At 39.6% G+C, this 11,955-nt stretch overlaps 2 protein-coding genes and 1 long non-coding RNA gene across 3 annotated transcripts in view; all 3 read right to left on the bottom strand.

Moving 5' to 3' along the window:
- Nucleotides 1–1,893, bottom strand: part of LOC118342266 (NACHT and WD repeat domain-containing protein 2) — a 10,889-nt gene extending 8,996 nt beyond the window's left edge. Inside the window, exons 1-3 of the mRNA XM_035680772.1 lie at nucleotides 1,703–1,893; nucleotides 1,513–1,601; nucleotides 421–528 (exon numbers count right to left, since the gene is read on the bottom strand). Of these exons, the coding sequence (XP_035536665.1) occupies nucleotides 421–528; nucleotides 1,513–1,601; nucleotides 1,703–1,790 (285 nt within the window). The 5' untranslated portion in view covers nucleotides 1,791–1,893. The remainder of the gene's footprint in view (nucleotides 1–420; nucleotides 529–1,512; nucleotides 1,602–1,702) is intronic.
- Nucleotides 1,894–2,122: 229 nt separating this feature from the next.
- On the bottom strand, nucleotides 2,123–8,036 carry LOC118341682. Its single transcript, XR_004797449.1, has 3 exons — nucleotides 7,584–8,036; nucleotides 7,369–7,457; nucleotides 2,123–6,426 (listed from the first exon to the last, which is right to left on the bottom strand). It is a non-coding gene; the product is annotated as an uncharacterized LOC118341682 (long non-coding RNA).
- Nucleotides 8,037–8,081: 45 nt separating this feature from the next.
- LOC118342021 (F-BAR and double SH3 domains protein 2-like) overlaps nucleotides 8,082–11,955 on the bottom strand; it is a 32,439-nt gene continuing 28,565 nt past the window's right edge. The window contains exons 13-14 of the mRNA XM_035680450.1: nucleotides 9,085–9,219; nucleotides 8,082–8,189 (exon numbers count right to left, since the gene is read on the bottom strand). Of these exons, the coding sequence (XP_035536343.1) occupies nucleotides 8,082–8,189; nucleotides 9,085–9,219 (243 nt within the window). The remainder of the gene's footprint in view (nucleotides 8,190–9,084; nucleotides 9,220–11,955) is intronic.

The following is an 11,955-nucleotide window of genomic DNA, read 5'->3' as shown; positions in this document are numbered from 1 at the left end:
CTTTAGAATGAGGCTGCTTTTAGTCATAACAGAGGGAAGCAAGCGGTCTCTCTCACGGAGGCCGCCTCGTTGAACGCCATGTTTCGATGACAGTAGCCCAGAGATGACAACCAAAACACTGGCTGTAGATACGGCCTTTCAAGTTTAGTGGCCACCATTAGTTTCTCCTTTGCGCTTCCTTCGAGTCCTAAATCTCCTAAAACTAGGTCCCTTAAATTTAGGTGAACACAACAGTTCTTATTTTCAGGAGATTATACACTAATGAAAACATACCTATGAATTATTATATACTATTTCGTCCAATAGTTCCTCCTAAATGTTGCTGGACCTTTAATGAAAGGTTATGGTGCCCCTGTAGAGCCTGAGGCATAATGTACTACTGTACACTGATGGCTTAATTAATCCTGGTGATTTATTTACCAGTAAAAATGGTCCTGCGGAGCTCTCTCTGCATTCTTTAATCAGCTGCTGTCTGGTGTTTTCATCTGGCCAACAACTGGGATCACTGGACTCAAACGGGTCTATCACCTACAGACACACACACAACATAATGATTAAAACAATCTAGAGGGGGGATGACTGAAAAGCACACAGTGCGGTGTAATAACAAATGGCCTGGTGGTGGATCAGTGACATATGATATGCTTCCATCTTTCTAATTACACAAGTTGCTGAAAAGAAAAGGCACAATGTGCTGGTTTAACTGCCACACAAACTAACACTGTACGCACAGAGTCACATTACAGCTGCTCATCCTCTTTTTTGCCTAATTTAATTAGACAAAGTTGAGTAGAACTGACTACACTATTACAGGAACGGCCTCAGGGGGATTGTGTGAAAGAATAAAGGACACACACACAACAGGAGGCTACCAAAAAATATTGCTTTTCACTGCTGGCTGGGAGCAATGTTACATAGACGAGACTTAATGATGCATGAATCTGTCTGTGTCGTGTTTAAACAGTTCAAGTCAATTATTCCTCTATTTAACTGATAGAAAATGAAGTGGATGGCAGCTTTTCAGAATAGTTTGATCTCATATTGTAAATGGATTTTGGGCTTTGCCTTTATATTTAACATTTTATGTGAAAATGTGCAAAGAAAAAAACTTTTGATTGAGAAAAATATGCAAATTTTATTAAGTTAGGACAATAATGTCGGCACCAGCAACGCATCACTGTAAACAAAAACAACTTTATTGTTTGTAACTTCATTCCAGACAAAGTCACAGATTTAAAGTAAAGAAAGTTACAATGTTTCTTCCAGCTACAGCTATATGCTCCTCTTAACTCTAATTGATATTAATAGTGCGAGTGGTAATGACAGTACATAAATTTTAATGTAGCATCAACACTGCCTGCATCCTGCCTCAGCCAGTTTGTTTATGGTGTTAAAGCGACAGAAAGGATGTAAGACATTAAGTACCGTCAAAAAAAAAAGCAGTAACAACACTCTTACAATGATCCCTGACATGTTTTGCAGTGAGCAGGATTTAGAAAAGCGTGTACTCACCCTGACATCCAGCCCCAGTGTGTGTCGACAGTGCGCTCTAAGTTTGGGGAAAACAGTGTCTCTCAGAGCTCTTCGCTCCACGACACTATCTACACAGAGCACAAACACAAACATAAGGACATACGAGAGTAATAACTTGTTTATTTGAGGAAACTCAGCTGGTAGTATGTATTATGAATCATGTACATACCATCTGGGTTGGAGCACAGGTACAGTTTCACACAGGATGAGCTGTGGGTGGACTTTGAAGGAGTCCACCGTTTTCCTCTGGAGCACATTTCAAATAAATAACTACGGCTAAAATAAGGAAAAATAAGGAAAAGTAAGGGAAGAAAACTTTTGGTATGAACATCAATGCTTCTCCTCTGCACTCTTGTTAGTCTTTCCCTCCTGCTCCACTCAGGAAATTCTGACCTCGGGTGTTTATAGAGTGTGTCATCGTGATCACACCCACTTCTACTGACTGGAACGTCTACACAACACACACACACACACACATAAACACAATTAGAGCAGATTACACACACACACACACACACACACACACATAAAGACATACATCAACAAAAACACACAAAAAAGCAGAATAACAGAAACAAAAAAACACTTTTCAATATTTTTTTATTAATTAACATTTGTACACAATAAATACAAACTTTGTTTTTTGTACAGCCAATAATAATATGCAGAAAGACTTTTGCACCTGTTCTCATTACTGTCACCATGGCAACAGTCTTTGAAAAGAGAGAAGGTTGTTTCACCACATTGTTAATAGCAGCAGCTGTGCAGCTGTGCCAAATCGAAGGATGAAAAATTAAAGAATTATATAATACATAAAATCCAAAAACAGGCCCGTATCAAATAATTAAACACTGTAGCGGACCAAAGGGACTGTCAGAAAGGGAGAATAATCTTGTTCAAAGTGGCAACTGGCAACAAAAAGCCATAAATCTTGTATTTGACAGATAGACTGATCGAGCATTTATGGTGGGAAGTTCTGCGGGACTCTTCTGTAAACCATAAACTTCAAAACAAGTTTGAAAACCGTTATAAATAAAAATCCGAGTGAGGTCAAGGAGAGGCTGCAGAGGAGCAGAGGTTGGGATCTGAAACTGTAACCTATTCCAGCATACTCAACGTTGTTAGGTGTGGATGCTACACAAAAGCTAATGCAAAAGAAAACAAAGTGTTTAGTATTTCTTCATCTCTTGCATCACTTTTTCTCAATCCGACATAATTCAACTCCACCTTGCAAAGAGGAAACCCATCAATTTGAGCCCAGATCAGGACTTTCTTTCTTTCTAACACGAATCCTAAAGCTGTGCCCCATTCCAGACTACATACTAACACTACACAGTATGCACTTTATACCAATCTTCATACTTTATACGGTTTTTGCTGTTAATATACAATAAATGAACATACTTCACAGTTGTGCACCAATATAAAATGTGCTATAATACTGCAACGTTGGAGCACAACTGATAATATCCTTAACAAAGACAAATAAACACAGACTGAATGCTTCATTTTTATATATTTCTAGAGCTATCTCAAAACAGGGCACAGTTAGTTTTAGCTGTGAGGAGCACCCTCTTATATGTTGCATCTTGGGACAATATTGTCCGTCAACACCACTCAAAGAATCAATAGAATTTCGTATCCACACTGACATCTGTGAGTTTTATTTCAAAATGTCTTCAGTGTGAGCGCTCTACGAAAGCAAACCCTGGTTGACATAAATATGTAGGCAGGAAGTGGGACACATCTTTACATCTTCAGAGTCAAACAAAGTCCTCATCTCCTTAAAACAATCACACACGCAAACAGCCAGGCCTCTCGCAGGACCAAAAACACACACACACACACACATTCTCTACAAGTCTTCATTCAAAACATCCCTTTCTATAATCACGTTGTTTTTTTTTTTGTATTTATAAGTTAAGGAAAACACCAAATTACATTGTCCACAATTATCTCTCCATCTCTTTGGAAGAGTGGAGAGCAATAATAATAATAATAAAAAAAAATTATCAGTCACACTGAAATAAAGAGGATCCACCACAGAATCAGAAAGAAAAGAATTTCTGTATTGAACTGCAGTGATTCACCAGAGTCTTTTCTATCCATTCTGATGTTACGTTAAGGTACTGCTACTTTCCAGGGAAGGTACAAATAAATAAAAGTGCTACGCTGCCCTTTAGGCAAGGAGTTTTAAAGGCTTGAAGGGTATTTAAGGGGGTAAGATTTATTTACTTTGAGTAAAAAAAACACTAAAGAATTGTACTTAGCTCCATTTGAATGTCATTTGCTAGTTCTGTCCATTTGGCAGGATGCAACTGTTTTATTCCTCTCTTCTGTCTCTACCACCATCAATCATAGTTGAAATGTAAAATGGGAGGAAAACAAAAGGATGATATCAAACTGGAAATGTTGAAGGTTTGGTTTTCTGGATGTTTTCTGGATGTTTTCTGTGCTGTATTAAAATTAAAAAAACAAACTTGCCTGTTCGAGAAGACAACAGGGACAAAATAATACCCAGCGAATGTAATGCATGTCAACAAAGGATATATGTTATAGGCGAGCGAAATCAATGTGAGAGGAGATATGATCTGTTGGGATACAAGCTATACAGTTCCATCTGTGATTAATAAAAACTCCTGACCCCCAAATATGATCAGTGTCTATATGATTTCAAATAAAACTTCTCTTTGTTACCACATAGTGAATACCAACAATTTCAGTGCCTTTGAAAAGCACCACCGGCTTCTCCTTGAACCAATCAGTGATGCAAGCACACAGAGGGTCACAGAATGAGAGAAAGATATAGCAATGTGTACGTAATATAATGTAGATGTGTATATGATAGCCACCGATTCACACTGACTGCCAATGGACAGAACAGACATTAAAGATAAAAGGGAGAGAAAGAAAGGAAGGGTGGGAAGAGGCGGAGGAAAGAACAGAAGGGAGGATCCAGCCTCCTTTTTCTCTCTTGTCCTTTCATCCTCTTCTTCCCTCTCCTCTTTCATCTCTCCTTCATACTGTATTTACAATGCCCTTTCAGTATAAGATGAGGATAAAACTTTCACTACATATCAGACATGGTTTTCCATTCAGCTGAATTAGTCTATATGAAACGCTGTGCATAACATTCCTATGACAACAGTAATGTACTGTACTAATACACATTGAATACGTATGATGATAAGGACTATATATGGCGAAGGGGAGGGTTGGCGAGGGGGGACACTGCGTCCACACACCACCCAGTTTCTCTGGCCATTTACTTAAACCCCAATTTCCAATCCGAATCATGACACGTTTGGCAAGTTTTATACTTATTCACGCTCATCAAGCTTACTTTTTATGACACTCACATTATAGTCAAAGGCATCAGATAAGTCAAAAATAATAAATACATCGAAACTAAAGAGCTTTCACTAGCTCATTTCATTTTTCAACTCATTTTTATATGCACACATTTTAAAATCATGTATCTATTCCTTATTTTGTTTACCACATAGGGCTAGCTTACCTGAAAACACTAATGACACACACTGAGTCTGAGCTTATGTCTTTTTTGCTAGCTACCAAGCTGAAGCTGACTTTTGGCATAAAACTACACTGCACCTAATGTTGTTCAGCAATACACTGTACTAAATACTGCTCTAGCATTCATGTATAAACATCTTGTAATAGCAGCTAAAGCCTTTTAGCCAGCAAGCTACTTGCTACGCTACTGTGCTACTTGGAAGTTCACAGACTTAAGAGACATGCCTCGATATTCATTTGAATAATAAATGTGTCTTTGACTTTATTGTGTCATTTTGTACATTAAGTAGTGTGTGATTGAATGTCCAAAAATGTAAAATTTCTAGCTAACTAGCTTTGTTAGCGTTAGCTTGCCGACTAGTTTATACAGTGACGCTACAGCAGTATGCAGTACGGTATATGGATATTAACATAACAGTAGTGTAGCTGTTGTAGTTCTACGGTTTGCTTCAGCTAGCTAGCTGGTGCTCGGTGTGTTTTCAGTGTTTTCAGATCAGCTAGCCACAGAGCCTTCCTCAAGAAGAAAAGGAAATGTTGCATGGGGAAAATAAATAAATGATTAAATGTATAGGTATAAACCATAACATTTCTTTTTACAATCCATTTTTTCTGTCTAACAATATTATTATGTATTTATTTATATTTTTGACTTGTCTTATAAGCCTTTACTTTACGTTTGTTTCAGGGCTCAAGAACTTTTCACGTTTCATTATTTGTTCGTAAGTGAGTGAAAAAAGTTCTCAGATGTAGCAGAATGGTCTTGCGCAGAGAGATAAGCTACCGTACAATATCTTGAAGTAAGCTTAACAAGTTAAAAGGAAACTTGCAAACCCCATCATTAACTTTCCCTCACACTCCCCCTCTCTAAACATTCTTCCTCCTCTTCCTCTTCTTCAGTGTGCTCGGGTTTGCTGCCCGTTGAGGTGAAGTTTTAAGGCAAGAATGGAAGGACGGGGAAGGGCGGAGAGGGACGTGGGGGGTGGGGTGGCTACTGCTGCACTTCATTAGGAAGCTAATACGGAGATTATTTAATTGGATACTCTGACTTCATCCCCTCCCTCTGCTCTCCTCCTCAACTTGAGGATGAGAGAAGACGTGGAGAGGCCAGGGGCGTCTGACGTGGTTCAGTTCAGTTTACTTCACATCACTTTATTTAAGCTGACTTCAGTTCAGAGCAGTTCAGTTCCCCAGCCTGTAGGATACGCATGTCTGTCATCTGTTTTTATTTTGTATGTCTCTATAACCGCCCGCCAGCTTGTCTGTCTGTCACACCAGCGTGATCTCCACCTCCTCCGTCTTGTCGCTCTTCTCCTGCTGTCGGCGGGGGTGCTGTTTGGGTGGAGGAGGAGCAGCTCGAACCTGCAAGAATACATAATAAATGTAAGTTTTATAAAAAAAAGGCACCAAAAAAAAGTGAGGGAAAGTACTGTCAAGGCAATAACAGAGATGCCCTACTTTTTTCTCACTTGACAAACAGCATAATGTTCATTTCCTGCTGTGGGACACAAACCTTTTATCTCCAAAAAGTATATTTAGTCTCTACTTTTAGAGCCTTTTTTTAAATAAACACAGGAATGAAAATAACTGGGATTCACAGGCTATACAGTTTAATCAACAAAGACATTTACATTTAACAAAACAAGGAAGGCAGAGAGAACCACATGCCATAAAGGTTTGTGTTAGTAGGGCTGCAACTAATGATTATCGACTAATCGATTGATTCTGTTTAGTCTACCAAATGTAAATTATTGCAATTTCATCAGCTCATCAGTGCAAAACCACAAAGATATTCATTTTACTATCACATAAGATATGGACTACAAACAAAGAAACTGGAACTAGGGACTGTTTGTTTTTGCTTGAAAACTGCTTTAAACGGTTAATAGTTATTAAAATAGTAGCCAACTAATTTTTGTAATCCACTTTACAATCTATGTGACAAAACACTGCACTGAGAACAACATCTGATATGTGAAGTGAAAAATCTTCCCCTGATCTAAAGTCTTAATCTGGCGTTACGGCAGCGTGACAAAATAATGGCCCAGATAACCTTGCAGGGAACGAGTTTGTCTTACATTTTATGAAATATATTGTAAAAACAAACTGCAACATATGTTAAAGTCACAGATCAACCTCTTCTTACACCTTCTTATCTCAGGCAAAAGCCTAACTACTTAATCAGACAACTTCAACTTTGGCTCTACTTTCATATCAGAAGTTATGATGACTTTGCTTCGTAAATCAGAAACAAAATAAAATCTTGCACACAAAACACACTTCTTGAATAACTATTATACTAACAGGTCGTAGTTTTCCCGGGCCTCCTTCAGGGGTGAATCTCAGTGGCTGCGGAAATCCTGGAGACACTGGACTCCTGCCAGAGCTTTGATCTACAGAGAGAGAAAGATAGATTTCTATAAACGCGCAATAAAAAGCCACAATGACCTCCTCTCAATTAACTCAATTACATACAAAGTTTGTGTGTGTGTGTGTGTGTGTGTGTGTGTGTGGCTTACTGTGGGTGGATAGCGGTCCCTTGTGTGACGAGGCGGGTGGTGGAGGCTTGTGCTCCCCGTTGAGTGCGGTGGAGGGTGAGCGTGGGAGAGGAGGCGGGGTGGAGGTCTCAGGGCTGGTGAAAGGGCTGATGGGAGGTTGGTCATACAGAGGAAGAGGTGGCAGAGAAGATGGCAACTTGAGCGATGGAGAAATCTAGAGAGAGGGACAGAAATAGAATCACTGAAAATGTGCTGCTCACTTGTGATCCTGAAATAATAAGTCCCGTACTCTTTATCACAACACAACTGATTATACTGACTGACCATCATCTAACTGAAGTCAACTCCACTGAGTCACAGCTGAACAGTTTGGAATATAGACATAAGAAAGGCGTCCTAAACTAAAATATACTAACTAAACTAAAATATGACAAATTCACTGGCTGAAACTGACCAGACTATAATTCGAACCAAGGAACTCCAACATTATAGGTGAAAAGTTAGAAGAAAGGAAATGAATTACAGGCCCAAACATTCATTGAACCTTGGCCTGACGGTAGTCTCCGTGATGTCACCTATAGGTGTCTGACAAGCCTTCTTGGCAGTCTTGACTCGGCTCATGGCTAACTCAAAAACAAGCAAATACATAAGAGCAAGGGTGGAGCTGAGGTGGGCTGAATGAAGCCTTGTTACCGAAAACAGACGCCTGGGATGGCACCCACCACCACCACCACCCTCAATAATAATTGAAATGGGTGAGTTATATAAAAATGTACCCCTCCTTATGGATGGGGACTTCCTCAGCCAGCCTCAAGTGGTCTTGCGAGGAACTGGAGTTACTTCCTTGTTGTTAACTGGTTAAAAACTGGTACTATTCCAGAAAACAGAGTGAGTACACGAGAAAGAAACCAACATAAACAATATGCATGCATATGTTTGTATGAGAAGAAACAGATGCAGTAAAGGGTTAACTATAATTTGCACTAATCTATAGATCCTTAAACCTACATTTTTGTGTTAATTGGGGGCATCGCACAATCTATAATTATATTATATATCGTTTTATATATTATCATCTTATAAAGTCAATATGGCTAACGTGTTAGCAAACAGTTACTTAGTTACACATCAAGCAAACACAGAATGACATTAGCATTAATTTGGAGTCGTGTTTCAGACCATCTGCTGAACTGAAGTCTATCATAACATTCTTGTTTTTTAGTTGCTCTGATATATTTTTCATTCATATATCATAGTAAAAATACTCCACACTAGACTGAGCCCATCATTATTAATTTAAATGAATGAATTAATAACCTTCTAAAATTAAAAAGTCATGGTTATTAATGGCAGATTGACTAGCATTTAACACTATAAATGCAAAACTGAACTTCTAACGTCTAACATGGATGCATGCGATTGTGTGTTGTGGTTGAGCAGGTAGCTGCAGACATTTGATATGTGTAGGTGTGTAACCATGTAACTGCTCACTCAATGTGTGTGTGTGTGTGTTGGTTTTTACCTTATACGAGTACAGGACTTTGCAGGTTAGAGGATAGTTTCGGAGGGTTCCCGAAGGACTAGAGCTGCTGTCGTCAAAAACCTCCATATTCTCTTCACACTCTTCTCCCTCCTCACGGTCCAAGTCCACTGTGCCCTTAAACACACAAATACAGCCAGATAAAGTCAAAAGCTCTGATAGCTACAAGGACAAATAAGAAAAGCCCCATTCACCTCTAAAGCTTCACAGGGAAAACACTCTTGTACTCCAGACCACACACAATCATATATTGAACATATGGTGCCACATGAGCAATTTTACCGTTCACTAACTTAACACATGACAGCCAAAATACCCAAAATTCAACCTTCTGGCTCTGGCCTGTGTGGGCTGCTACCTACAGCTACTTCACTTTTTGTTCTCTCCCATTAACCTCGTTCTTACTACCTCTGCCTTTTACACTCTTGCTGTGTTATTATCCCAACTTCTACTTCCACCACCTCTGGTGCATTTGTTCACCAGTTGCAGGCTCTGTCCATTGAACGAAGTCCGACTTTCACTTGTTACTCTTTTTCCCTTCTTCCTGTGCTAGTGTCACAATTTAATCAATAGCAATGCTTACCTTTTCTTCCTGCCTGAGTTTCTCAGTCCTGCTCAGTGTGGGTACAATAGCTTTTAGAGACAGGTGTAGAGGGACTAATGTTTCATATGATCCAGCCCCTCTCTCTTTTGTTCCATGAGAATTTCACTGGCTTATATGAACGTCATGTGATCTAGGTGGTAGAAAGATCCATCACACACAGCAAGCTGAGCTGGCCATAACAATACAGTGTGTGTGTGTGTGTGTGTGTGTGTGTGTGTGTGTGTGTTTATCCATTCCTAAGTCATTGTGTTTAGTCATCAGATTTCTGTTGACACAGTAAACTCTACACCAGTGCAGAACAAAACAGATGTGTGTTTTGTATATGAGTGGATATCCCAAGTTGGTCCTAGAAATAAGAATCTATTCTCTAGGGAAGTCATAACCTTCAGGTGTGGTCCTAAGGTGTTGCCTTTTAAAGATTTAAACACTTCTGTCGAAGAATGGCTACAAAAGACCCTTACAACTGGAATACATACACTACATGCCTTTGTGTTTCTTAGAAAATCAAGAAACATATATCAACTTTACAAACATAAGCGTAATATGTAATGTAAATGTAATGTACTGCTGCACAGTTAAATTAGCGTTAATTAATTGCCCTAAACGTAACAGATCCTTTTCCAGTACTGCCTGTGCAAGGACAGTACTTATATTGTAGAGAGAGAGTGATTTCCAACACAGCCATGGATTACATAACTGAGTGGAAAGATAGATTCAGTTTGATGGAGAACAACATGATGTCCACTTCCATATTTCTGTTGGCTGCGTGTTTGTTGTGTTACGTCAGTCTGATCCACTTTACTGCATTGATTTAAAAGTACACTCCACTGCCTCCGGGCCAATTCCATTTCATCCCCGAAGTAAAATGACCAGCATGTATTTCAGTAATAACCCAATAAAATATCACCAAAAATACATCTGAGTGTGTGTACCAACCATACAGCTGAGAGGCAGACCAAGGGCCGATTTTATTGGTCCTGGAGGTAATAACTGTAAAAGTGATATTGTAATGAAGGCAATGGCAGCCTGAGGGACTTGAAGGTTGATGGCCTACAGTATTTCATAGTCGAAATAATAAAGTTGAGTGGAATGAAGAAAGGGCCGAATGAAGTGCCCACTCCCCGCTCTCATTGTTCTCCTCTGCAGATTATTATTCACAATCTGTCCATCCTCTCTTCTCTCTCTGACCATCGGCCACCTCTTAACCTCTCCCTAATCAGCAAGCTGCTGTTAACAATTCCTCCTTACTTTTCCTCTCCTTCTTCATTTTCTTTGTTGCACCTTGTTATTATAACCCCCCCAGTCAGTCTCTTAAGGCTACAGTACACAAATAAAATAAAAGGCTGTTGAACTGCTGTCAAATTCCTGAACACGCAATGTGCCTCCTGGTCTGTTCTTTTAATGACACCCACGCCAGATGGAGGAGTTTTCAGCAAGTCTAGCCTCAAAAGGATTTATCTAATAAATAAAGAAAGATAAAAGTTGAAAGTTAAAGTTAAAGTAAAAAATGCATGCCCAAAGGACACACGACACTGCCAACTAAATATGTGTATCTGGAAATGGAAATGTGTCAGCTGTTAGAACGTTTTTGGCTTGGACTAAATCTAAACACAGTTTTTTTGTTTTGGTCACCATTTTGTTTGTTTATATGAAATATCGCATACTGTGGCTTTACAGTATATTCATCTATGTTCTCTGCACTTTTTTCACAATCCCTCCGTCTCTCTCACCTCTGCATCCAATTTTGTTTCAACATTATCACTCTGACGCCACTCCCTCCTCACCTCTCCCCCTCACCCTCTCCTCCACATCACACCACCTCTCCTTTTTCTCAGCCAACTCTCTCTCCTGCTTCTCTCGTTCTTCAGTAATTGTCTCTCGAAACACTCCCTCTTTCACTGCGCAACTCCTTCTATCATCCCTTCTTTTCTCTCCATATATCTCTTCCGAGATTGCTCTCCCCCTCATTCTCCAGACTTTCTTTCCCTTTCTCACACTCAGCCTCTCTCTCTCTCTCTTTCTCTCTGGTGTTAGCTGCAAGCTGCAATATCATGTGAGCAGAGTGTCAAGTGCTTCCAATGGAGCAGGCCGACTATGTTTAGTCCTGCTGACAGACACACACACACACCACGCCTCCCCACGAAGTCCTGTGTGGGATTACACTTCTAGTCATGTACATACACTTTCCTCCCTGTGTACCCACTGGAGACACAGAAACGCACACACAAATGCACAAACATAAATGCACA

Source organism: Morone saxatilis, unplaced genomic scaffold, assembly GCF_004916995.1.
Source record: "Morone saxatilis isolate NCDOM2014 unplaced genomic scaffold, NCSU_SB_2.0 Contig8, whole genome shotgun sequence".
NCBI lineage: Eukaryota > Metazoa > Chordata > Actinopteri > Moronidae > Morone > Morone saxatilis.
The sequence above is the reverse complement of the archived record's forward strand: the minus strand, read 5'-3'. Positions and strand labels throughout refer to the sequence as shown.